Below are 27,496 nucleotides of genomic sequence, written 5' to 3' on the forward strand. Positions count from 1 at the left end.
CCATCATAAAAATTGTGTAACAGACAGGTGTATTTTGAAATTATGTAATTTTTGAGTACTTTGTCAGTATATCCTTATTTTTCAAGCATATACGTAGAAATGATGAATCTTGATGTGTGCTAAAGATGCCCCTTCCTGGTCGGGGCTCACAATTTTGCTGTTGTAACAGTTGGTTCTGTAGCAAAATTATTCTGCTTGTCTGACCAGACTCAGAACTGAGGTGATGGAGGGAGGACGACGACTGCCAAGTCTTGTAGGAATAATTTTCCATCCTCTAGAAGGTGCTAGGAACACAAGAACAGAAATTAAAAATGGAATGAAATGGGCTCAATTGACAGCTCATGCAGACTTGTTTCATGAGGAGGGTAACTAGCGTAGGGGGTTAGTTTCAAAATGTGATAAAAGTTGAAAGCTGTAATTAGGCCCAATGAGGGAGGGGCACAGCAGGCCTGGGCCGGGCGGCTCAGCGCACGCTGCCAGCCAGGGCCATGGTGGGGCCGCCCTCTGTGGTGCATGTTTACGTGTGCTGTGGTGCTGTCATCCCAGCCTTGCATGTGGAACTGCTGGGAACATAATTGATTCCATGTCTCAATTAATTTAGCCAGTAAATTGATTGCTGGAATCTGATTTTCTTAGCTGATAAGCTGCTGCCAATTGCTTCATTTTTGCCTGTTTCATGGAAAAGCTTGTGTTTCTAGTTCTCAGCTTGACTTTTGTCAAGCAATTGACAAAGCAGTCTTAACGAGGACTTTTCCTTGCCCTTCCTTTGAAAAAATCCTCTTATCTCTCCCTGCCGTTTTCACTTGAAACAATTCAAATATTTTAATAAACAATTTTTAACAATTATGCCTTTTCAAAAGTTTTCCTGTTCCCATCCTGTTGTTTGGAGCTGTAATTCTCAAATGCATACCCGTGTAACTCTTCATCTAGGAGATGAGGTTGGAGTAAACTACTTCTCCCAAGTAACAGTGATAAATAGAGAGGCAGTGGCCTTCAGTTGCACCAGAGGAGGTTCAGGTTGGATATTAGAAAAAATTTCTTCTCAGAAAGAGTTGTGATGCACTGGTATAGGCTGCCCAGGGAGTGGTGGGATCACCATCCCTGGAGGTGTTCCAGAACCACAGAGATGTGGCACTGAGGGACATGGGTAGTGGGCATGGTGGGGTTGGGCTGGGGTTGGAGTTAGGGATCTTAGAGGTCTTTTCTAGCCTGTACGATTCTATGATTCTATCCTTTGTAATGTCTGAATTCCTTTGCTTTTGCTGTCATTGCAAGCTTGACAACTCAGTACTCCATTTTGTTGGGGGGTCTTGATGCCTCATTAAAACCTGTGATTAAAAGTCTTTGGAAGTCTGGTTGAAAATGGTCAGGCCTCCAGCTGGAAGGGAAGCCTTCATGTGAAGGTCTGAAGTCCTCAGTCATCAGCTGGCCCAGGGTCAGTCCCGTGGGATGATTTTGCTTCAAAAACAGAAATAAAGCTGTCAGAATGTTTTATTCTTGCACAAATATGATGAAAGTAAGTATATGGAAAAATATTTGTAAAGTAGACTGGAAGAAAACAACATATTGCATTGCTGAAATTCACTGTAATTGGTCTAATATTTATGTCTCAGCCACAAGCAAGTTTTTAGCTCCATGGAAGTGAGTTCATAATCTGGAGAGTCACAATGGCCTGTTAAAGTTACGCAGTGTGTTTTCTGAATTTTATTGTGCAATGCAGAATAACTTAGCCATGTATGAAATGAGGCAACAACTCTGTCCCCGTGTTGTCAGCCCTTGTAAAATTGATTTGACCTTAAAAATGAAGTCTAAAACACATTAATGTGTCATAAATGTAAGCTAGATTTGCAATTCTTGGAAGTTGCAGAAATTCAGATAACTGGAATGACAGTCATGATTTGCTCTCATGTGGGGGTTAAGGTCACTCTGGCCTTCTAGGCGCTGGTCACAATACAAAACTTAGACTGATTAGCACTGTTTTATAGTTAGAATATTACTGCTTACGGTGGAATTGAGTATTTGACTTTTTTGGTGAATTGTACTGGATTACAAGATATTTTAGTTAACGGTTGAAATGAAAATGCAGTTTATGTAGTGTTTTTGTGTTTAAGAGCTGCAGTAACTTGAAGAATGTTTTCTTATACAAAATATATTGAGGAAATAGATGGAATAATCTGTTTGAGATGTCAGTTTACTTAGTAGTTTTACATTTCGACTGGTCTTAGCAACAAGGTGTTATGCATTTTTCAAGAAAAATATTTATTCACATTTTGCATAAGGAATGATGAAACATTTCATTTGCCCCTAATGTAAGATTTTTGTGTAGCAGTTTGTTTCCATTGCTCATCTTTCTTTTTAAGATTCATCCGTAACTGAATCTTCTCTAACTTCAGTCCACTTACACAGTTGCATGTTAATGTGCCTCTCCCAGCAGTACCTGAGCTACTTTCTGTACCTGCTGCAGTTCTGCTGCTAGTCTTGGTGTGCATGGCGCATTTAAACAATGCATAATTAAAAGTTGCCTGCATGACCAGAAGGGGTATTTAAAACAGCCCAAAAGCATACTGGGCATGCAGTTAATATTCTTAATTGTCAATTCGCATTTTCATTTCTTGGATCTGAAGCAGTCAAGAATAGTGTCGTGTTCAGAGAAAGAGTTCAAAAGAATTGTGTAGCTCATTTTGTCTCCTAGAAGAGCATCCAAAAGTGAAATAATATCTCTGTTGACGTACCATCTTTAGGATTATATTCCATTTTGCATAGTTTTAGCATCTTGATTATGGGGGGCAAACTGGATATTGCTATAGGAAGGTGTTCAGTGACACTGAATTAATGTTTTCCCAGGTACTACTAGATTTGTTTCTGTTGCATCCCTGAAAAGCAAGTCCTTGGAGAATTACCAGTATAATTTAAATCTAGCCGTTTGGTAGGTAGCTCTCCAATCGTAATATTTCAGGGTAATAAAGTAGATTAGAATAATCAAATTTTATGAGAGCTCAGAAATTCTCTGCAATTTTATACTTGCTGTTTTATGTGCCCGTTCCTCAAATGTTTCCAGAACAGTGGGCCATGCTCACTCTCAGATTTGAGCATTGCTAATATAGACAACATATTTGAAGGATTGCATTTGCAGGGAAGCAGAAGATTTTGCAGGTTGCTGTGAATTATGCTGAAAACCTATGAATTGCTGCATGCACAGGAAGGGTTTTCCATTGGCCCCTATTCATGTTTACTACAAGAATAATAAGTCAAAGCACAATGAGTTATTGTTTCCACACAGCAGGGTTAGCAGATTCTGAATGCATATGTCAAGTGATTAGTTTGCTTGATTCTAAAAGTTGAATTGCAGATCATAAACCGGTTGTGTGATTTCAGGCACAGAGCCCAAAAGCTGTTGTTTGTAAGATATCTTCAAGAGTTGCCCTTATTATACTTCTAAGGCTATCATTCTTCTGTCATTTTTTTTATAAGAATCGTGGATAATATTTAGATAAGAACATTTTTCCCCAAAGAAACATTCTATTTTTGAAAAACAATTTCAAATGTTACTTTTTCTTTTTTTTTCTTGTTAGAGTAACCGAACAGCAAAGAGTTGGCTGATGGAGAATATCCTGAATGTTTTACTGTACTTGCTTTGTGACTTGTGCTTCCTGGTTTTAATTAGGAATTCTTTAGACTGATTTTTTTTTTTCATGTTTCATTTTAACTGTACTCTTATGCTCATCTGAGTTGGTATTTGTATACCCCAAGGCATACTGGTCTTTCTTGATTTGTAAATGTAGTATGAAAGTGTTTCTTGATGTGTGAATGTAGTTTGAAAGAAGCAATATGAGAAATAGCACATTTCAACATACTGGTTTACATAAGTGCTAATCTTCACATAAATTGCTCATCTTCTCCCTGTGTATTGGTTTCTTTGGTTTTGTGGATTATTTCCTATGCTTTGCTGGTCAAGAAAAAATAGTTTAAATGGGGTGAGACGAGTTTCAAATCAATGCATTCAACTTCTAATTGGGGTGGTTTATCTTTCCAATAATTAGTATCTCTTATATTTCAGTTGTACATGTGAGAAGTTACTATTTTTTTTTTTCCTTTTGGAGTCCTTTGTTTTAAAATGCTTGGTAATGAACCACGACAAGGTCATGTAAGCTCGATGTAGCATTTCTGTTTTAAAAAATTCTGCAAGCCTGTAGTGTTTCTTAAGCAGATGAACATTGCCATAGCAGGTCCAATAGGGAATGGATATCTCTTTTGAATGGTTTTTACACCAATCAAGGTGTCCATGCTTTTGATGAAGGTGAATTTGTGTGTGTAGTGAACTGAGAAATCCAGCCAAAATCTGCCCGGACAGTAGATGACACAGTCATTCCTTAGACCATGCCTTTTTCCTTTTTTTTTTTTTTTGTATTTTTTACTGATGCTTAGGAAAGTATCTGATATGCATTGTTTTTCAGGGAAGAAATCCTCCACTTCTTGTTGCATTTAAAGAAGTCCTGTCAGGCACGTGCATAAGTTTTCCCCACTAAAAGTTCATTGTGACTTTTTGGCTTGCAGAAAGGTCATTTTTAGCTCAGGCTTTTGTATCCCGGCATTGGTCACATAGGGAAGAGGTGTCAGAAGTCAGCTGGTGTAGTGTTAAATATAGAGCAACCTTTATTCTGTATTGGAGCCCAATCTATTTATATTTTCTATTGAATTCTCTTAAATCCATTCTGCTTGGGTTTAATTTATGAATTACTTGCCTGAATTTATACGATGCTGCCTCCGGAGCATAAGCAACTGAAAGCTGTTTAAACTTACAGGTTGGTATGGTGGCAACAGAAGTTCCTATTCACCTTCTCTAAAAGCTTTACTGCGTGCCTGAGATTATTTCACTGATAGATAACATCTCATTAAGAGATTTCCTTTTCAGATGGGATTAAATTATATGTATATACTTGTTTTTACAGAAGGTTATTTTTATCATTTAAGTTTTTATTTTTGGAATCATTGGAAAAACATTCACTTAAACCAGGTAAACTTTAAGGAATTTTGGCAACTGAGGACTCTTTATCCTTCCTTTCAAAATGTGTTCAATGAATCTAGAATCAACATTTGTAGAAAAATATAGATACACCTAGTCAAATGCAAGTTTGTAGGACCAGACATATCTGGCTTTAAAGTTTTCCTGATGATAAACTTTAGTTACTACCAAGTCTCTATGTATGTAGTTTATGCGTTACATCTGTCTGTCCTTAATTTAAAAGATGTCTGCAGTATTTGTGTGACAGTGACTTTTCAAGATATTTGGGATTTTCTTGATTACTTGGGAGGGCCTTCTCCTGCCTGCAGGTAGTGCTCTACAGCTGTGCCACAGTCCAAGAAAGTTTGACCTGCAGCGTGGCTTGGCAAGCTCTGCTTCAGAAAGCACTTGGCTGCAGTGCTCAACAAATTTGCTAGAACCTGGGCAGTCATAACTGTTTAATATAGCTATAGAGCTAGTGCTAGCATGGGTCTGATTCCAAGGAGGATAATGCACCGACTGTGCTTGATGTAATGAGTAAAAGTAGAGTAAGTGTGTAAAAACATGTGCCGAACAACAAGAACGAAGTTCAGCTGAGCCACTGAGGCTATAGGGAAATTCAAGGTACAGTAGCTTCAGTTACTGTAAGAAATTGAAGCTGGGGCCAGGAACGCTTACAAGCCAAAAGATGAACTCATCCAAAGTATCAGGCTTCAGTATTATTTAAAAGCAGTGAACATCAGCAGTGAGCAGCTCTGAAAGTGCTTTTGGCAGGGGATTCGTTATGAAGGCTTGGCAGAAATCCAGCTCAGGACACAAACTTATAGTCAGCCTAGAGGTGCAGTAAATAGAAACTTTCCAATTTAAGAAGTTAAAATAACGTTATGGTTGTGTCACCTCCAGGAGCTAAACTTGCACACTTTTCTGTGGTGAACTTTCAGAAAGACAGAGAATGTGATAGAAGAGGTGGTGGGACAGGGAGCCTGTTGGGATATCAGGAAGGTATTGGCAACACATCAAAAACTTGATGGGTTTCAAAGAGGGAGAGAAAGCTAGAGCGAAGTGCTTTTGACTTTGGTGTTTTATCTAAAGCGATTGCCAACCATAATTAGCAGAAAATGTAATCATAGCAAATACTGCTCAGATTTTCTTCCTTCAAACCACTTTTTCCTAGTTAAGCTTTAAGAAATACATTGTACTTTTTATGTTAGGAATCAAAACATAGATAAAAGAAATGAAGTCATTCTCAACTTTGTAAAACAGACTTCATTAAGTTTCACGTACTAAATTCAGGCAATCAGCAGAAAAATAGGAGTTACTGTGGATGAATAGGGGTACGTTCTGTAGAGTGCCTTGCTACAAAAAGCATTTAATGACCTCCTTTGTCTTTACTGAAGCAGAAAGAAGACCCAAAAGGGAGCGTTAAGCTTTTCTGTAGTGAGGGTTACATTTGAATAGGGATTTGCCTTAGAAATCTCTTTGTATTCTTCCAGACTATTTGTTTAGCTTACCTGTGGTGAGTTCAAAGAATGCTCATATATGAAAAGCAGGTGAACTCTATTTTTCAAGTCTTCATAAGTTTCAGGTATGTCAACTAAGGCAAGGCAGCACTAGGTGACCAGATTGCTTCCCAGTGCTGGTGCCTTACCCTCTGTGCTTTTGATCTGTTGTCATTTGCTGAAAAAGTTCTAGCTCTTTTTGCTCCCTTCTAAATAAAGACAGTTTTTGCCCACTGAGTAGCCACTGATTTCCACAGCGCTTGGTTTGATGGTGCATTGGTTGGAGCTTGGTGCGGTGGTTACTCTCCTCGTCCAGTCAAAGGAGCCTGAAATGTTTAAACCTAGATGAAGCAAGTACATGAACACCCAAAAGATTGTAACGTGGGGTGGAGGTTGGTTCAGTACTTAGAGCTGGGCAGTTATGCTTACCTGTGCTGTCTCTTCAGTCAGAATGATGTCCTTATGCCAAAAAAGATGGAATTTTTGAGTTGTTTATGTCCCCAGGTGCCAATGTTCTAGTCTCTCTGTTGTTATTTGAATTCATATACTTCCGTTGTCAAAGCCATATTTCAACTTCTGTGTTTGACGCTTACACTGATGGCTATTTAAACCTGAAGCTCAGAAAAGTTCAGGATTTTTACCAGTATTTTGCAATATTATTATGAACTTCTATAGAAATTCTTTACTGTGAGGGTGGTGAGATGCAGGAACAGGTTGCTCAGTGAGGCTGTGGATGCCCCCTCCCTGGAAGCATTCAAGGCCAGGCTGGATGGGGCTGTGAGCAACCTGGTGTAGTGGGAAGTATCTCAGACAATAGCAGGGGGTTGGAACTACATGATCTTAAAAATCCCTTCCAACCCAATCCATTCTATGGTTCTACAGAAATTTATCCTGTAGTTGCCTCAGGCACATGGTGTGGCATGTTCTCACTTTCTTTAGAGTTTTCTAGCACTGTGGATCCAGTTTTTCCGACACATACACATATATAAAGTTATTATTTAGCAACAGTAGCATCAACTGGATTCATAAGAATGAGAAAGTTTTAACTGGTTCATCAGAGCTCTTGCGTATATGTCTGGTTAAGTGAAGTCTCAAGGGTTCTTTCTGTAGGTTGGGTTAATAAGACTCAATAAAGGTGCGTGTACCTGAAGGCTTCAGGAATTGCATCCAGGCCACCCAGCCAGTGCGTGCACTGCCACCTCTGTTCCTGGGTCAGCAGAGCTCGGCATCACACTTGAGCAAAGGGCATGTGTTCAGCCTCACTCTACTGGTGAAACTCAAAAACCAGTATAAATGAGGAAGAAAAGGGGGGTTGGCTCGGGGTGTGAACCGGGGAAGATAGTTTATCGCCTCGTGCTTGCCTGACTCAAAAAGTAGGGAGCATTTTGCTGTTTTTTACCCACTTTCCCCTCATAGGGGAAGGCTGTGCTTTGGGCTGGTGCTTTTTGTAAAACTGTGTAGTAATTAAATGCAGTATGGCAACAACAGGAAGACTTCTCTGGTCAGTTGTGTTTGAAATTATTTCCCAGATAGAGTTTCACTTCTGGCATTGGTCTCCAGAGAACATTAAATGAATGTGAATTTTAAAATGTAGTGGGAGAGATACTTTCAGAAATGCTATACATCGCCATTAGGAATGAGTGATGCATGATTTTTTTTTTTCACACATCACAAATACAGTTACTTTGCAAGCTATATTTTCAACCATAATTCGAGAAAACAGATTTGTAGATCAGCTCTGCGTTCATCTGCCATTCATCTGTGGGCTGCTTTTATTACTTCAGGTAGTTTCCATTATGCATGTTGAAATTAATTGCATCATAGGGACTATATACGTAACTAATTTTTATTGCCTCTGATTCTCTTTGCAGTTGATGAAGATCGTATTAAGGAACTGGGCAGAGTGAGAGTACTTCACAAGAGAACCATAATGCCTTACAGTGTGTATAAGAGGAGGAGGAAGGGGCCGAGCGATGAAGCCAGCGTTCAGCAATATGCAAGTTTGGTTGGACAGACGTGTTCAGAAAGAATGTTGTTGTTTAGAAGCTGAGAAACCATCAAATGACGCTTTGATGGCACAACCATCATTTATTGCACTGCCACTGGATGATGTAAAGTAGTTGTGTGTTGGTATGCCTACTAAAGTAACAGTATGAAGTACAGGTATGTAACTAGGCTTGTGTGAATACATGGAACTGTGTTTTAAGGACAACTCCAATGAAACTTTTTGACAGTACAGCAAGGCTTTAGCAATATAAGCTTAGAAAAACGTGCTTGCAGTACATTTTAATTAAGTAGTTCTTGCCTTTCTTTGAATAATCCTAAGTATCTAAGCAAAATGAAAAACAGGTGTTTTTTTCTACAGACAAAGGTTGGCTAAATCTCTGTTAATGGTAATTAAATGACAAGTGTTTTCAAATAGCAGCTTGGCTATCTGTTATATGAAATTGCCATTAAATTTGTACTCACATTTATATGCTCCTAAACTATTGCAAGAGAATTGAAACGTGCCGTTACTTTCCAATTGGAAACCTGGCGTGGTTCAATTATACTTCAACAGTGTATTTAAAAACAGGAAGAAATTATTTTCCCTGCACACTCTTCATTTGTTTAATATAGCAGGTTAGCATCTGAGATCCTGCTGAATATGGAATCGTAGTTGATTCTCAGTGGCAGGAGATGCAGCGCTTTGGAAGACTTTCCCTTTCAGAGACAAAGCGGAGTAGTTGCACTATAAGCTTACCAAAGAGATGCAGGCAAGTGTCACGGAGCTCTGTGAGGTTTTCTGTTGTTTGTTTGTTTTGGTATAAGCCTTATCCTTTATCTAAAAAGAGTGGATGTTTTAACGCACATCACTGATGTGAAATAGTTTGGGATGTTCAGCCCGTAGCTCTTCAGTGCACGCTTCAGAACTATGCTAAAAAGGATACGAGGTACCACTGCTGGTTGGTGTTGCAATTTCTTCAGCAGAGTTGTATAGGGAGACTTGCAGATCCCATCCATGGGTCTTTGTGACTGTTCTGCTCATGCCGCAGTGGCCCACGGGTTATTATTAACATCTTCAACATTTTACTGAATGTTTCTGTCGGAAACAGAAAGTTGTGATGCGTTATCAAAGCACTTTATTACTGATATACTAATGCTGTCATTAGTAAACTGCATCCATATCAAGTCGTACAAGGGAAATAATATGGTTTTACATTCTGCAGAGTGTTGCAACACTCTAACAATCCCAATGTGTTTGTCATTTGCTTATCTTCTTGGGTGACAGGAGCTACTATTTACCTTGAATCAACCTGAAGCTTCCTGTTAACCTTTGGAGAAGGAGATTCTTATTCAAGATTTTACGTGTACACGTTTCCTTTTCCCTAGGAAGAAATCAAATCCAACTTTTATCTCTGAAGGTTCCGTCTTGTGTCAGTCGTGGGCTTGATTTAATTTTAAACCCTTGGCCAGTATCATTAATCATGGATTTTTACATGAAACAGACACAAGAGTGTTGAGATTCAAGTGCGCTGGGGATTTACTTATTTTTTCCCATGTCAGTTTGGTCACTGCAGTATTACAGGTGATGAGTGCAGGTTCATCGGTAACTTTAAAAAGTGTGGTTGTGCTTTGTTAATTGCTGTGTATTGTATCCATCTACTGCCACTTTGCAACAAAACTGGTTATTTCTGCCAGCCTCGTACCTGGACGTGTGTGTCTGGTTATCTGGGCAAGGTTTTTGTGTGATCTGTGTCTGGCCACGTCTCATCTAAACCCGCTGCCGTGGGAGAACCACTGTTCATGGCCATTATGATAAGGAGTCGTTTACTGTGGGGAAAACGCCTCTTAGCGCTCAGTGAAATGTTGGAATAGCGTGACATTGTCTGCCTGTTCCATGTGTTGAAACGTGGTGATGCCCACAGAGCTTGAAAACAAAACGAACGGGAAAACCTTTTTGTGTGATATAAAATCAGTTAAAAGGCACACACACAAAAAATCCAGTCTGGCTTTCAAAATCTGAAAGGTAAGAAAAACCATTTACTGAAGGCCTTGCTGAACCTGGTGGATAAAGTTCCTGTTCAATTACAAGGGAGCAGACTTACGTTAACACCCAGAGCTTGGAAGAGCTGTCCTCTGTGCCCTGTATTTATTGTTGATTTGCCTTCCACGTATGTAATAGACCTTTTATTTCTTCTGATCCTCCTTTCTCATTGGGAGCTTTTAAGGACTACAGTTAAAGAAAAGCGTGAGAACTGAGTGCAACTTGAAGTTGTCACTGGTGTGACAACAAAATGTAAATGACCATTTCCTGTGAGTTCCAAAATGGTGCTTTCACTTTCTGACCTCCACTGAAACTGCAGCAGGATGGGGTTTTGATTCTTATTGAAATAAAATGAAAAAAGAATAGAGACAAAATTGAGATGAACTCAGAAATTGAGCTCATCTGATCCAGCGTGCTGGTACCTGACGAGCTTTGTTGGTGTTATTTAGAAGGAACTTGGTGCTGTATTTTCCAGAGCTATTTTAGAAGTGGAATGGAGTCCTGAAGGTAAAGCTCTCTAAGCTTTGGCATAGATTTCAGTGGAGCTGAAAATTCACCACTACTTTAATTTTATTTAATGAGATTTCACTGAGAATTATTAAAGATATTTAATTTAGTATAAAATACTTTATAAGCATTTTTTTAGTGTAATTAGTTTGTGAGAGTTAATCCCTCAAGGTTGCCTTGTTCTGTTATCTATTGCTAAATGAGCATAAAATGGTAAGAAAATGCAGAGCTGTGACCAATGCTAAAAAATATCATGCTTTGTTTTAATTGGAAATAAGTGGGGAGCTTATGCATTTCCAGCATCAACACATTTCAGTGAATGCAAAAGAACTCGCATGTTGAGTTTGTAATTGCTTTTCAGCAGGCCTGTTTGACTTGTAAGTAGAGAAAATAAAGCTATTTCTAGTCTCTGTGAATTATTATAAATAATTAGCAGCTTTGAGTGTCACTTCCATCTTACTTTGTAGGAATTAATTATCCTGGTTGTCGAAAAGTGTCCCACGAACAGCGAAAGTGGAGAAGTCAAAGAGCAGCAGTGATTAGAAGGTGTGCAAAACAATTCAAAACGTTTGCCCATATTTTAGAACTAACTTTCACTTCTATCTAGACGGTGTAATTAAGAGCTCACTTGTATGCCTTGAAACAGAAGCTCTGTTTTTTCTCTGAGTAGAATAAAATAAAGCAGTAGGCCTTTCACAGAAGGAGAGTAAATAGGGCTACCGACTTAATTAGGTTATACGTACCATTTCCAATGGGCTGAAATAAGCAGCCCAGAAATGGGAATTATATGTGCTGTCCTCCACACAGGTAACCAAACACCAATTCGTTTTCCTTCTGGATGGGGCAGAATTCCAGCTAATCCTGGGTCCCTGAGTTAGACTTTCATCAAAGCCCAGTGCCACCATGGCTCTAGAGTTTGGTGTGCCGAGGCGTGTAGTGATCCAGCGCATGACGTGTTGCCAGGTCCTGCCCTGCATAGTCCTGGGAGCAGTTCCTCCTCAGCGTTCATCCTGTGGGGCTGTACATGTCACTCTTTCTGAAGCTGGTGACACGCTCTGCCTGTGTATTCCTGAGTTCCCTCTCATTCTGCTCATCCCAGATCAACCTTCAGACATGCGTTATGTGCTCTTCTCCGCAGTCTTTCCTTCACACCCAAGCCTTCCCATGCTTTTGTTTCTCCTTCCTCAACCGATGCCAGTCCTGTTGAGGGACTGCGCTTGGAAGGGTGCAGACAGTTCTTAGGACAGAGATCATCACCACATTTCAGGGCAGTCATCGCTTTCCAGAAGCAGCGCAGCCACATATCGTCCCCACTGTGTTTATAAAGCCGGACCTTCAGAGCCTCTTGCTTATGATGTCACCTACCCAGCATAAAGAAAAGCCAGATTACATTTCCACTTGCCAAATAACTTGTTTTCTTAAGTGAGCTGAAGCAGTGGAGGGTTTCCAAGCCCGGACCCTGGCTGCCCTCAGGAGGCACGGCGTGGAGCTTGGAACGTGCTGCAGGGGGAGCACCCAGGGATGGCTGCTGGAGGTCCTGGGTGGCAAAGAGGAGCAAAAGGCGGCTGCTGTTCAGAGAAGAGCTAGCAGGTAAGTAGCCACATGCTTTGCCTTTAGCTGTGGGACAGCTTTGAGTCACACTAGAGAAATAAAATGCACTGTGGGAACAAATGGTGTAGGTGACAACACCTAATTTCAGCAGTAGCTGCTGACCAAGTGAGTATAGTAGCCACCCTTGGTGACTAAATGCTTGGGCGTACATGTACTTAGTAAACAGAAGGTTTAATGAATAGAACTGTGGAGGTATGACTTTAGTGCAGAATACACTGTAAAGCCAAAAGATGTTTACAGGGTACAGATGTGTGGTGGTGGTAGCTCTTGCTGCTATGAAGCATAGTATCCAGGTGGTAGTTGTGTGTGATGTGGATTCCTAAATAAGAAATTCTATGAATTAATTTGTTACATGCATTTCATAGCACACTCAATGCTCAGGTCAGTGTCCTGCTTTTTTTTGAGCAAAAATCTCAAATTTAAGGGTGAATTCGGTTGAAATTCTCCCTCTGTGTCTACAGAGGAGCAGAAAAGTGTGGCTGGATGGGACTGGAGCACTGTGCTGCTCCTCCCTCTGCTCCCCTCTGGGCTGGGGCAGGGCACCAACACAGCTGTGTCTCTCACTGGTGGCAGTCAGACTGTTTCTCCTGATCCCTAATGATAGTAGTTCATTATGTTCCTTAGAGGGACTTCTAAGGATACCAGTCCCAGTAAGCCTTGACAGCTAATGCCTGGCATCCGATTTGTGTACTCCTTACTGCAAGAAAACTTGGTTCATCCTGCCTTCCTGACTGAAGAACTGTCATGCCAGTTCCCTTTGCAGCAGCTCTAGACATCTAGTACTAAATCAACCTTTTCTTTTTCTGAACTAGCAGATGCCAGTTACTTCCACATATCCAAAAAGTCGTGTTTTCTAGATGTTTCCTCAAGTATACCCCCCACTGCTCTGCATTTTTGTAGTTTGATGCCCTCCTGACAACTCCTCCATTAACCAGCGAGTAAAACTGGGGTAAAACTCCGGTGGATTACACCAGCAAATAAAGGCTGCTTTTTCAAAATAATAATTATTTTGCTAACTTATTTTTCTATTCAGCGTGAATCTGTATTTTTTGTGTATTGTAGTAAAACATGGTTAAAAAAAAAAAAAAAAAAAAACATCCAAACCACAGTTTTTCTCTTCTCTAAGGCTCTGGGCTGCAGCCACCAGAGGGCACGTTCCAGCTTCATCCCAGAGCTGATGTATTCTTTGTCTGAGCGCCTGAGTCTTCTGCCTCTCTTCTGTTAACTCATTTGGAGCTTCATTTCCTCCTCTGCGCTAATTGTGGCATATCAGGGAGAAAGAATATTCAGGTGGGGCTGAAAAAGGTGAATGAAAGCACTTTTTCATAACAGCTTTTAGTTGCTGTTTTCAAGACAAGTATTTGAACATCAGATGTATTAGATAAGCTACGCTGTGGATACTGAAACAAAGATCCATGAAATGCATGAGGAGGGCCCAGCTGGCAGGGCTGCATCCCTTGAAGTGCTTTGGATGCTGTTCTAGACCAAGGAACGTGCTATTCCTTTTCGTGTAGCTTCAGACTGTGTGCAGTAGCAGCATTAATGGTGTCTCACACAGCGCTTACTGAACGCATTCTGACTGCTGCTCCGTACTTCCCAGTGGAATTGCACCAACTAAATCAGTACTTCTCAAGTAAAAAGTGCTATCTCCAAAAATAAACCAAGTGTGCTTAGGTGAGGGAGCACCGGAAAAAGGTTATCCAGAGAGGTGGTGGAGTCTCCTTCAATGGAGATACTCAAGACCTGGCTGGATGCTGATGTATACAAGCTATTGTAGGGAGCCTGCTTTAGCATGGGATTAGACATGATGACCTCTGGAGGTCCCTTCCAAGCCCTGCGGTTCTGTGATTGTCTGCATGCTCACATCTCCTGGGGCAGGACAGGTGTGTATTGCACTCACCCGCAGCTAACTCAGCAGTTGCATTTGCAGTTCATAATATCTTGTCAGTGCTCTTGCAAACGCCCTCTCTTTTCAGAAGCTGACTGATTTTTAAAGTATGAATATATATTTTAAAAAAGGATTACTGCTCAGTTCACGCCTGCCTCGAAATTCACACAAATTAATCTCTTTGTCAGCAAGGTTTTGGCAAGGTTTCCAGGGCCTTGATTGTGAAAGCCAGAACAAATTTTCATTATTTTTCTTTTTCCTCCTTGTGCCTCTTGTTTTTAACCTAAGTTGTTTTCCTGTCAGAATTTCTTTCTCACCTATGCTGGGAGTGAAATGTTGCCAAAATAAGGTTTCTATTAACACAGTGAACTTAGAGGTCAAGGGACTGCAATGGTTCTCTTCACTGCCAAGGGCATTGCAACCCATTTGTTTTGTGAATATGATACTTGTCTCTATTGCTCAAGATTAAAGCAAAGACAGAGCAGTTGAAAAAAAAAAAGAGAGTTCCAAATTTTATTTATTATTCTTCATACATATAAATTATTCCGGTGCCCAGAAACTTGGATAACTAAGCGGTGACAGCTGCTTGCATGTGTCCTCAAACTGGGATTGTCCTCATCCCTGAGATCTTTGCAGTCCATAAAATCCCAGATGCAAACACTCCTTTCTAAGCTGGCTTTGGTGCAGTCACACGGACAAGGAAGAAGAGGTAGAATTTTCTATGTTTTGGAAATCAGACCTGGTTGTTTACTCTCTCTCAAGATTTGGAGGCCTACATAAAATTGAGTACACAGCTGACACCCAGACCCATCAGCATCATTAGCGGTGCCACCATTGGCAACCCCACCAGGGAGTTCAGTAGGACCAAAGTCTAAGCAGCCTTCTGCAAATTCAGGAGTCAATCTGTTGGCAGGACAGATTAATGCTTTGCCTTTACTGAAGTGGTATATAGTTTTCAGTTACTTCAGGCTGCCATTGACCCAACTCCAGCTTTGGACATCGGGAACTCCTGCTGGTGTCATTACTAACACTTTTCCTTTCAAATCAATTCTTCAGGTCGTGACTCTTTAAATCCTTCTATGTTCATGGGCAAATGTGGATGATCCTGACGTGGCTGAGCTCTCATAACAGAAAGCCACTATACCAAGAGGAGTGAAGTTCCCAAAGTATACTTCCCATGTACAAACAGGAATATAGTTTCTATGCATGTCAGTTTTTTGTAGTTTTAAGAGATGATTTTTCCATTCACATTCCAAGAAATCCATTGGATTCTTTTTGCTTTATTTTTCCCTTGCTTTATTTTTTTGTATTTTTTTTCTGCACATAGAAGCTTCTTTTATTTCTATAGACTCTTTAGAAACTGATACATTCATCTGTAGCTAGCAGTTCAAGAGCATATTTAGTCAAGCAGTGTGTTCTTCATTATTACCTTGCAGAGTGACCTCGTAGGAAGCAAAGAACACATTGACATTTACAGTTAATAATCTATTGATTTATGGTACAAAACAAAGCCAATCAACAGGAGAGCTGTAATTGTTTCATTAAGTCTTATGAGCAGCACATTGTGCATTGATCCAAAATGTCTCAGAGCTGCAGCTTTACAATGTCATGACTCTCCCCATGGGCACCTTATTTTTCAGTTTGCTGGCACTTCAAAGTGCTTTTGGTAGTCTCACAATATCCCATCACTTTGAATCACGCTGTGATTGTGTGGCAGGTGAGCTACTGTCAAATCTGGTCAGCGGAGTGTGGAAGGGCTTCCTACTTTTGTAGAGGTGCTGAGAACTTTGGAAGGGACTTTTCTCAAAAGTAAGGTCATGAAAATCGAATGTGTAAAACATACTTCACAATCTAATGCTGTGTCTACACTCCAGATATGTTATATCCCTTAAGTTATGCTTCAGAAATAGGGGTGAAAGCATTGTGCCAGCTTTGCTGGATGTAAGGAGCGCTCTCCTTTCTTGCTAATGAGTGAGGACTGTTCTGTTTTCTCACACCTCAACGCATTAAAACCCAAGCTTCTTCACTTTAGGAAATGCCCAACCTTCATGTACTGACACAAGGATGTGTCTACTAAGGGTTTAGGTCTCAAGTCTCCTTTAGCTCTGTTATTTTTCTCCCTGGAGTTGATATTGCAGGAGGAGATGGGCATCTCTTGCTGATGCTCTGGCCTTCAGCCGGGCTGAGGTCTCTTCTGAATGGGTTCCACAGAGAGCAATCATTCCTTCGTGCTCTGCATTGAGCAGAAATGATGTAGTAGTTTGGAAAGCCAGCAGCCTGTCCTCAGCAGAGGTCCTGCAAATGCTAGTGCTGTGCTCTAATGGTTGGGTACTTCATAAAAAGTTTCATTCTGATATAACAATAAAGAGGTTTTCTTGCTCCTGTTCTGGCCAGCATCTGGAATCATTTTCAAACCTCTCTATACCATTGTTTATTAGCGTATGTCATAGTAATATGAGGGTTACAGCCTCCTGAACCACCTAGTGATGAGACAAATGCAACAATTCCCTATCTTTGCATCTTGTTTTTTCTGAATATGAAACTTATCTGAATCCAGAAATAACCATGTACTGCAGGAAAAGTAGGGAATGCTTGCAGTTCTTTTAAAGGTTGAAGCTAGGGTGTGATATGGATTCATAAGTTCAAGAGTTTGTCTTAATTGTAGAACAATGGCATGTCTTCAGATAGATCATATCCCTTTTCAGAAAGCTCTCAGGTGGCCGTGTCTCTTTTTTTCTTCTCCAAACCTGTGATAGTAACTGTGGTGTCTGACCCATAAAGATCTTACCACAATTCTCAGACATTTTACCTGTTGAAGTATGTGTGAAAAGGTGGTTGGCTACTGTTTTCTTGCTGAGTTAATCCTTGTTTTTGTTAAGGAGTGCATTAACAAGAAAAGCCCTAAGTTACCTGTAGTATTTATTCTGCTGTTAAAATGAACAAAGGAAAATGGAAGGCTTTTTGCTCCAACCAGTTTCGTAATCTGCCTGCCATTCTAAGTAAGGGTTTCGTGTCTTGGGTAATGGGGCTTTTTGCAATAGGTGTGGTCAGGTCATCTTGAATCCCTTCAGTGAGATGGCCAGAGCAGCCACAGCTCTTCTCATAACATTGGTACAAACCTTCAAGAAGCTTCTAATGATTCTGATGTTTATAGCTTGGAATATTTTGCACACATGTTCCAACTTTGCATTCACAACATTTGCTAAACCAACAGTCTGCAGCAGACATGATAGCTACCATCAGGAAACTTGTTTGACAGTTTAAACAGACAGCATCTGTGTTTCCTACATTTCATAGTACACAAAGAGAATGAGAATTGCCTGTCGCTCAATTAATTCAAGATGTTGTCATAGGATGGAACTCTGTTTTGGAGATGTTGAAAACATCTAATTGAAAAAAAGGAATTTTGCTCTTGTATTTGGCTGAGTTTCATCAAAATCACCTCCTCGGTGCAATATTACTGAGAACAGTTGGCTTGAGTTTGGGGAATAAAGATAAATTGGCATACATCAGGGCTGTCCTCCTGCACCTCCAGCTACGTTTTTGTTGAGAGCAAAGGTAGAGTTTTCTCATTTCAGAGCAAAGGAGGGACTTGAATTGGGTACTACGTGAGCATCTTTTAAAGTGAAAGTGAGATAATCACCAATATTGACAGAAGGGCAAACAGAAAAGGAAGTGGAAACCAGAATTACACCAAATGCAAAGCACCAAGCATCGAAGTGTTACCCAGCACGAAGAGCAGCCAGCTGAGGATCGCACAAGCTGCTGGCAAAGGGCTGCTCTTCTTGCACCGTACTTGGGCTCATAGAGCACATGAGCAGATGCTGAAAGGTAAGCACAGGAGGAATGTGCGGATGGGGTGGGTGGACAACATGAGAGCCAGGACGCTGTGGTGTGGTCCAGCAATGCAATTTGCTGTTGAGGACCTACTTAGCAATGTAGAACATTTTGGTTGTAATCAGTAGGACCGCATCTATGGCACCTGCCTCAGGAGTTTCCAGATTTACGTTACTGATTAAATAACAATTCACGTTTTGATGACAAAATTCCTTAGCTTGTCTGAGGGCTGGCTGGGGGGGAAGAAGCGGGAATGTTCTCCAACAAGCTGTAATCACGGACCAAATTGTGATAGCTGCGTTCAATAGCACCCGAGTCCATGATTTCATCCGTTGGCTGCAGGGAGGCTCCTTGAAGAGTGAGATGATTATTCAGCATGTTGTGTGTGAGCCCCCGCCTCCTGCAACACGAGGTCCTTCTGTGTCCTGAAGCAGGTTTTGTGCAGGCTGCTGATGGCCGCCGTGCATGCTCTGGTACAGCGGCTGCCCTCTGGTGAAGGAGCCCACGAGTTATGTCAGTTTGGGGCTTTTCCTGGATGTCTGCTCAGAAATACTTAGGCACACAACTTTCTGGCTTTTTAATAGAGGACATACAGCTAAAATAATGCATACTTATTGGAAAATTTATGGGCTGACCTGACTGTCATCTCTAGGGAGTACTCCGTGGGTCAGTCAAAGTGAATTAAAACCAAATGTGTCTGTTTTTCGTGTTTACTCTTCCCATAAACATAGCACATATGCAGCATGCAGCTGCTATTCTGAAAGGTTTTTTTCCCGGTGTTTGGGAGATCTGTGTTTTAGGAGTGTTTTCTGTTGATACCTCCGTCGAAAGAAAAAGTGATGCTGGACCACTTAGCAGATTCATTTATCAAAGCGTCTGGAAGAATTTCAAGTAAGGTAAGACAGTAATGAAGCTGGAGCTAAGACAGTATCTACTAGGTTTGAGTAAATAAGAGGTTGCAAAGAGAAGTCAGTGCCTTTTCCCTCCGCTCCTATCAACTCCCAATGAAATAAAATGAAAAGCTACAGAACACTTCTCCTTGGGGGGAAGTTACTGTTTTATTTTTATTGATTAATGCCTTAGGGCTGTGACCCAGAATGCTTTGTTTTTCCCCCCCTCCTTTAGTCGCTCCTTACTCTTGTTTTCCTGTTTGTTCGATGAAGTTCTTTCCAACCTCATTTGGTAGCAAAGGCTCCTTGGAACTGGAGCTGTCGTGATGCTCTGCTGTGATGCCATGTGCAGGGCAGCCTGGCTGGGCACGTCACAAACACATGGGGCAGAAGCCTGGTAAGAGGAATTGGCCCAGCTACCTAACCCTGGGAAGGGCGTGATGGTTTCATGCTAGCTTTCAAAATTCATGTCCTTGTGGCAAATTAATGGCATTTGTAACTGAAAGTTGGGGGGGAAAAGGGCTGCATTTTGCTGCATGGGTGCAAGGTTCTTCAGTGAAGGCAAAAGCAGAACACAGGAGCCTGGACCAGCGCTACAGCATCCACTGGCCTAAATGCTTTATCTCCCGTGGTTATTGCCAGTTTACTCCTTTCAGAGTACAAACAAGGATGCCATTTCTATCTGGGTAGTTTTGGTGTCACTCACCAAGTCTCTGCGTACTGAGATCTGTAGATGATGACAATGATTGTTGGTTGGAAAAGAGCACTGAATTTTTATAGGGAAAGACTAGTCCATCCGGTGGGCCTGGTGGTGACGGGTTGGTGGTTGGACTGGATGATCTTAGTGGTCTTTTCCAATCTTAAGGATTCTATGATGTATTGAGAAGCCAGGTGGGATATTTTTTCCCAAAACCCCACTTTGTGGGGATCCGAGCGAGCTCTCCTTTTCCTACTCTTCTTGTCCTGTCCCCAGCCAGCAGCTGACCGTGGTGGCACATGTGACTGGCACACTCAACCTGGGGGAAGTGCACACAATGAGCCCCTTTCCTGGTTGAATAGGCTCGCAGAATGTCAACCAATTTCCCCAGACAGCCGGGACCTTTCGGAGTCATTCCCTATCCCTTTATTGCCGTTGCCATAGCGAAAGACACTAATTCACCTTTGTGCGAAACTTAATAAAAATCGGCCCATCATTCATTTGTCCGTGGACCATCGGAAAAGCTTGTGCTGAATTTTTGAGACAGGCTTTTCACAATCTATTAATCCACTCGCTAAAGAGTCGGTTATCTCATTCTCTTGTGTGGGATCTTTGCAGAGCATTGGGGAGCATCTGTGCTTGCTTTTGTCCGGAAATGGGCAGAAGGCAGCTCGTTACTGCGGCGTAACCCAAGAGCCAGAGTTACCCTTGGGCTGAGCCTTCTTCAGCCTTCCGAGGAGAACGGAGCTGTCTGGGGAAACCCACAAATTGCTAAGAGGGCCGAATTGCTCTGACGCTAATCAGAAATAGGCTTTAATTGACTCGATTAAAGGGGCCAAGTTGTGCGATAACAGCGAAATAGAACAACAATAACGCCAATAACGTTACAAGAATAAAAACGTTTCTCACGTTCAGGCGAACACGGCGGTTCCCTCATTAAGGCCAGGCAGGGACTGCTGCAGCCCTAGAGGTTCATCTCACCCCCAAACCAGACCCAAACCACGGTGGGCATCCCTTGGCACAGCCAAGCTGTGGCCGTCCCCGGCCACGGTGGGGATGCGGCATTGTGCTGCGGGCATCAATGCTCTCAATGGGATTAGCCTGCAGCAGGGGCGAAAGGCTGTGGGAAAACCTGCGTGTGTCGTGGTTCCCTCGGCTGCCGTCGCAGCAGAACGTCGCCGCTCGGCCGACAATAGGGTTAAAAAGTAAGAGCAACTGTTGTGGGGGCTTGATTTTGAATTATGTATTCATGAATCTGCATAATGGCCTTTCAGCTGTGGCATTGTTGTTGGAAACACAATCTGGGAATTGTGAGAAGAGACGGGGGAAGAGGGATGGAGAGGCGAAGAGGGGGAAAACGTGGAAAAAACTAAGACTTAATCAAAGGAGAGTGAGAAACTGAATGAAATGAGATTTTCTTCCTTGCTTACGCTGCGCCTAAGAAACAAGTTTTCAGCTGGAAAAGCTGACTGCTCTCACAAACTCATAAGACTCCTGTTTTCTCTCTGGCTGATTGCTTTGGCCCCCAGGAGGGAATGGAGCAATGCTGTAAGTGCAGGCGTTGTGCCTGCTGATCCCCGCTCACCCGAGCACAACTGGATTTTCCTGTCCCTTACGCAAGGATGATGAGCAGTGAGCGTCCCTGCATGCTCGATGGCAGGTGAGGGAATTACATGTCATGGAGAGGAAGGTGCTTCGTTAGAGAGGGATGCAGCGAGTGCCAGGCAGAGCAGCATCCCCTCCCTCTCTCATCTTCTTCGATTGGTGCAACCCAACATTGGACTCCAAACGTGTTTTCTTGTGAGAACAGATGATTTTCTACCATTTACTTTTCTTTCCAGATTGATTAGAAAAAGAAAGAGAAAAATATTTTCTTCTCAAACAAAACCTCCCAAAATATATTCTAAAATGCCAGAGACCTGAGCAAGTCATAATAAACCCTCCTCAAAGCATTCAAGACCCTTATTCAGAGCGTGCTCCTCGACCCAGACCACACATCCCCTTTATTCCACAGCTCTGGAAAGTTGAAGAATTTTATTTCTGCTCCAACTCAGTGTGCAATTTACATGAATGTGCCCAAATAAACTAGCTGATTTGGCACAGCTAGCATGAAATTCATTAGTAAAACATACATTTTTAGAGTCCCCAATCGGCTGGATGTGGCCTGCAATGCTGCTTAACAAATGTGTACATTGTCAGTTGTAACAGCCTCTGGAATTTGGCCCAAAACTGTGATGCACAGAGCACAAGGATTTTCCATAGCATCTATTTTTAGTAATTATATAGGGTCTGCTTAGACTAATACCTGGACTCCTCTTGATGTTCAATGTATTTATTCGCACTGCGAGGTCAGAAGAAATGAACACGAGCCAGTTCAGCAATGCTGCAGTTTTTCCCTGCTGGATAGCTGGAAGTCAATGAGGTTTATGCATCTTCTCTGTAGGTGAGTCACCAGCCACACTGGCACAACCAGCTGGAGGCCATTCTGATGCGTGGTACGCAACGAAGCGCAGTTCCAGGAATGCTAGGTGTCTGTCTGCTATCGTGACTTCTTGGAAGCGATCTGGCCTACGCCATTTGGTGAGGCTGGCGCTGCTCATATTGTCTTTTGCTTTGCTTTAGAATCACAGCACGGTTGGATTGGAAGGGATGTTAAGCCCACCCAGCCCCTCCCCTGCTGTGGGCTGGCTGCCTCCCCCAAGCTCAGGATGCCCAGGGCCTCATCCATGGATGTGGGCACTTCCAGGGATGGGCACCACAGCTCTGGGCAGCCATGCCAGGGCTGCACCACCTTCATTGTGAAGAATTGCTTCCTAATGTCTGATCTTAGCCTACCCTCTCTCAGTCTGAAACCATTATCCCTTGTTCTGTCGCTACCCTCTCTGATGAAGAGTCTCTCCTCAGCATTCTTGTGGCCCCCCTTTAGGTACAGAAAGGCTGCTTTAAGGTCTCCCTGTGTGCTCGACCAGTGGATCAGCCCTCTGGCTCACCTCGGGTTGGAGTGCTGTATCTACATCATGACGTCAGCTCCTTAAGATACCGAAACTACTGCAATATTCCTTCAAATAAAGCCAGGCCTGTATGCACAGCTGCTCTCTCACCTTACCTCTTGTGGCACTTGGTGGATTTTGGCTGGTTCCGGAAAATGAATGATTTTGCTGTTGTGTTCAGCACAAGGCATGGATCCACCCTCTGAGATGTGTAGGAACTGCAGCACAGGGCAGATTGGTTGTGGAGCTCCTCTCAGCCCATAGCTGCGATGGAGACCACTTCCCCAAGCAGAACCACGTCTTCCTGCAAGCCTGGATAGCCTGTCCTAGGACTTTCATGCTGCTATTCCTACTGGAATATGGCATTCACGCTCCATCTCCAAGCCATTAAGCCTTGTCTCCAGCCCCTCACTCTGCTCTGCACAAACCACCACCATTACCACTCCTCCTGGACTCTTTGGCTGCCACGGAGGCATGGAGGCATTTCTCCAAGCCTAGAACAGTTCCTCTCTGAAATCTCTTCTGCTGAAGAAACAGCTTATTCCCATGTCCTACGAATGATCCCACCCCCATTTGGCACTCTCTTTTCTCTTCCAAATTAAACACAGAGCAACAGAGTGCTTTGCTCTGCAGTGCAAGTATGCTTGCCTCCTTTTTCTCCATGATTTTTTCTATGGGATATGTGTGAAAGGAACTATTCCCCTCCTGGCAAAGGCACTCTGTCTACTCCTGGCCTCGTCTTCCCAGGGAGATAGAAAAGAAACTTGACTTTCATTTTCTCCTCCTTTCCCTCATTGCAAGCTCTGAAGTCAGACTCCGTGCTTGCTCCCATCGCTTGCACAAGTGTTTTTACTCTGAAAATTCAAGTTGTTTGGCAGCCTGAGTCCATGCCGTCAAGTCCAAACTTATTTTCTTGTTAACCTCATGTGAGATTCCATGGTTAGAACATTGGCTATCGTTGTATTTCTTTCTGTCACACCTCAGATGCGTGACAGATGTGTACAGGAGATCTCCACGCTCATAAACCATGTGTGTTGGCTAACGTGAGAACTGGGGCTCAGACACAATCAGATTTCTCTGCGTCAACAGAGATTTGGAGCAGACCTTGTGTGCACTCCTTCTGCAAAAGAGACACATTTCATCTTCACACAAGCTGCAATGAAAGAATGCTTTGCTAATTCTCATCTCTTGCCTTTGCACTGGGCTGACAGCATGCATGGGCGTTGCAATGCCTTGGCTGAAGCGTAGCAGCTGTGTGAGCATGCATCCAGGCCCTGTGAGGTGTTCTCCTTCGGAAAGCTGTGATCTTCAGCCCGTGGCTGCAGCAGGAGGGGACCCATGGCAGGGTAAGCGGGGTGATGGTGGATTATGAGACATGGCGATTTTCGAAGAGTGGCTGGAATTATCCTCTCTTTTTGCCTTTCTGTAGGTAGACCACCTAATCCCTGTGGGTCCTGATCACTGTGGAGGAGGCGTTGTAGGTACTACAACCACAGCACAAAACCCTTGGCTTGGCACGGTGGGGATTTACTGCTGGGAGATGATTAACATTCCTGAGGTAATTCTAAATTAAATGAAGGAAACCATAGCATCAAACCATAGCACTTCCAAATAATTTTTGTAATGGAATAGCATGTCTAGATGTCTGCGACCTGTTTGATTTCTCTTAAGCTGGATTTTTAATTTTATTTAACCAGCGCATGAAACAGTATATCTAGAAGCCCAATATGTCATTTTTGGAAAGGTATGAATACCTCCTTGGCAATGCGTGAGAGGAAAAATGTAGGCAGGTTGTAGGGCATAGGCCAAGAAGCTTGTCACTTTGGATGCAGAAAATGAGGTCACTATAATATTTTTTTTCTGCTGTTTTTAAACAGATTGGCGGATCAGCTTTAAACAAGTTGATGGTATAATTTGCGTTTTCTGTCCGTTGGATATTGACCCATTTCTGAATGCTTTAAAGAAAGGGAGGAAATGCAAAACGAAGAGAACACGTCATAAAATATCGGTCTCGGTGCTTTTTTTTCTAGACACTATTATCGTAGACAGTATGTTTTCCATAAACACGTAGTCCATGCATGAGGTTTTTGAACATTGCATTTCTGTTACGCAACAGCATATGAGTGAAAGTAATCAAACTGCAATGACTTTAATTTATATTGTGTTTCAGCAGAAAGGCAGACGGAGTTTCATTGCAACTGCTTTGGGAAGCAGCACTTGGTTGTTTTTGACTGCTAATACCTAGGCTGCACGAGAACAGCAACACAAAGAAAACGGTGCTTTTCCTAAGGTGTTCATAGAGAATTGTGATTCACTGAGCTAAATACAGGGAGGGAGATGGATTATTCTAATTCGTATAAGAAAACAGTAATTGAGTTGTTTTCCCCAATTTTTTCATGCCGTTCTGGATGTGCATTTGGTCATGGCCCTGTGCCCGGTGTAGAAGCAGTGAAGAGCAGGTGAGGCTTCTTAAGATGTTTAATGTTGAGAGTTAAAGTGTAAACCCACTTGGATTTAGGGAGGACTAAACCTTACCTAAATAAACCCTTACTTTGAGGGTCTTCGGTAATGAAGAAAATGAGCTAGGCAGGAAAAGTAAATACTTCGCGGTATAAGAGTGCCAGCGGACATTTAAAAGCCCAAGCTCTGAAATCCTTGCAGGATTGAACAAATAATTTTTGCCTTCTTTTTGTCAGTCAATCGCCTCTTTCTGTGTTAGCCCTTTTGCTCCGTGTTGACTCAAAGCCACTTCTTGTGCCTGGCGCTCTTGACTCTCCCCTCTCTGCCACTCCACTCCGTGACAGATCTCCCCCTGGTTTCGGCATCGAGTGTCAGGCCCCAGTGAAAAGCATTCTGCAGCGCGAGCAGAAACGGCCTGGCTGTGGTATTTCCTCTGCGTGCCTTGCATCTCTAGCCTTATGGCTCAGCTCTCGTTGTCCTCCGCAGCTCTCGCATCCCGCGTTTCTCTGTGTGACTCTGCTGGAAGCTGATTCCCAGATGTACGCTGCCTGTAGCTGCCTCTTGTGCTGTTCCTGGGCCGCAGCTGGCTGTCCTCTGGTTTCAGGGTGATGGTATGACAGGCAGAGCCCTTTGTTCTGATGCGTCTTGTAAATACACTCAGGTGCCATTTCGACAGTGGAAGAACAGTCTAAAAAGTGCAAGTCAGCTTGGCAGGGCACGAGTCGTTCAGCTGGAGCTGCTGTCTTTGTTAGGGAGGGAGAAGGGCTTCCGAAAGGATAGCTACTGCAGCATGCATTTCCTGACATCCCCATTACGTGTGCAAATTCAGATGTGTTTGTGGGTACCTGGGGCTGTGTATGTGTCTGAATTTGAATCTGACCTTGTACTGCCATCCACTTGTACTCACACATCCTGATGGCTGAGAGTAGGATTTGGGAAGGCATGCAGTGGCTGGGAGTTAATGGCATTTGCACTCTTGAATCAGATTCTTACAATTAACTTTCCTCACTTTTTTTTCTTTCTTCATTGAGCTCAAATCAGAAAAGCCAAAATGAGGTCTCCTCGCCAGCCATACTTTTCTTTCCAAAGACTCTGTCTGTCCTGTGTGTGAATTTGGCCTCTCGTCTTTGTAGGTAGAATAATGCTGATTCACATACCTTTGATATTCTGCAGAGGTCTTCATCTGTCCTGCAATACCACACATATACAGCTTGAGAAGCAACTTAAAGATCCACACTGTAAAAACTAACAGCACTATTTTTTTCCCCCAATTTCCATGCTGTTTCATAAGAAAGTTGCCTTTACATAGACCTTAAATCCTATCTGCAACATTTAAAGAAGAATCAGGATTTGCTACCATTACTCTGATCCTTTGTACTAGAGTTTTGGAAGGCAGAATGAATTCCACAGGTAGTTTGCTTTCATATACTATTAACTCTTATAACTACTTTGAAGGTAAGCAAGTAAATGGAAAAATTGGTATTTAGATAATTTGTTCAAAGGAGAGAATGACTGGGTGAATACTTGCTCGGTCAGACTGGGAGCAACGTACCATTCCTGGTTGCCCCACTTCCAGTTGGGACCGTTCATCTGGTACAGCCACGTCTCCGAATCCCTACAGATACAGTATTTGCAAACTTAATCAGGAGCAACAGGTTTTTCTCATGACCTATTGTATAGTTTCCCTTCTGAATGGGCTGTTGTGCGGTTCCATCTGCAGGCAGCTCCGGCTGCAACATAAAGAGCTCTGTTCTGCCCTTGTGCCCCTCTGTATTTCACACTGGTGCGTAGAAATGGCACTACACGTCTCTTCTTTCAAGTGACACCGAATGCTTCATTTTCTCCTCCATTCACTGCGGATTTAATTGCCCTGCACATCAAAAGCGGAATATCTCCCCAATTACCATCCTCCTTCCCAGAACATAGTTAACTGCGTATCTCGGGAAACCTGCCAAGATATCCGGGCACCGAGAGCAGAATGGAAGTGTCCCGATGTGGGCCGGGCCGGGGGAGCATGAGAAAAGGAGCTGACACCGGTGAGCAAATGTTAAAACACTCCATTTCTTTCTTTGCACCTCCTTTTAGCAG

At 42.5% G+C, this 27,496-nt stretch overlaps 1 protein-coding gene across 6 annotated transcripts in view; it reads left to right on the top strand.

Annotated features, from left to right (window-relative positions):
- The window catches only part of ATE1 (arginyltransferase 1), a 71,497-nt gene extending 60,036 nt beyond the window's left edge, over positions 1–11,461 (top strand). For all 6 annotated transcript variants that reach the window (XM_021400262.1, XM_021400263.1, XM_021400259.1 and 3 more), the window contains one exon: positions 8,373–11,461. In XM_021400262.1, the coding sequence (XP_021255937.1) occupies positions 8,373–8,551 (179 nt within the window). In that variant the 3' untranslated portion in view covers positions 8,552–11,461. The remainder of the gene's footprint in view (positions 1–8,372) is intronic.

Source organism: Numida meleagris, chromosome 5 (assembly GCF_002078875.1).
Source record: "Numida meleagris isolate 19003 breed g44 Domestic line chromosome 5, NumMel1.0, whole genome shotgun sequence".
NCBI lineage: Eukaryota > Metazoa > Chordata > Aves > Galliformes > Numididae > Numida > Numida meleagris.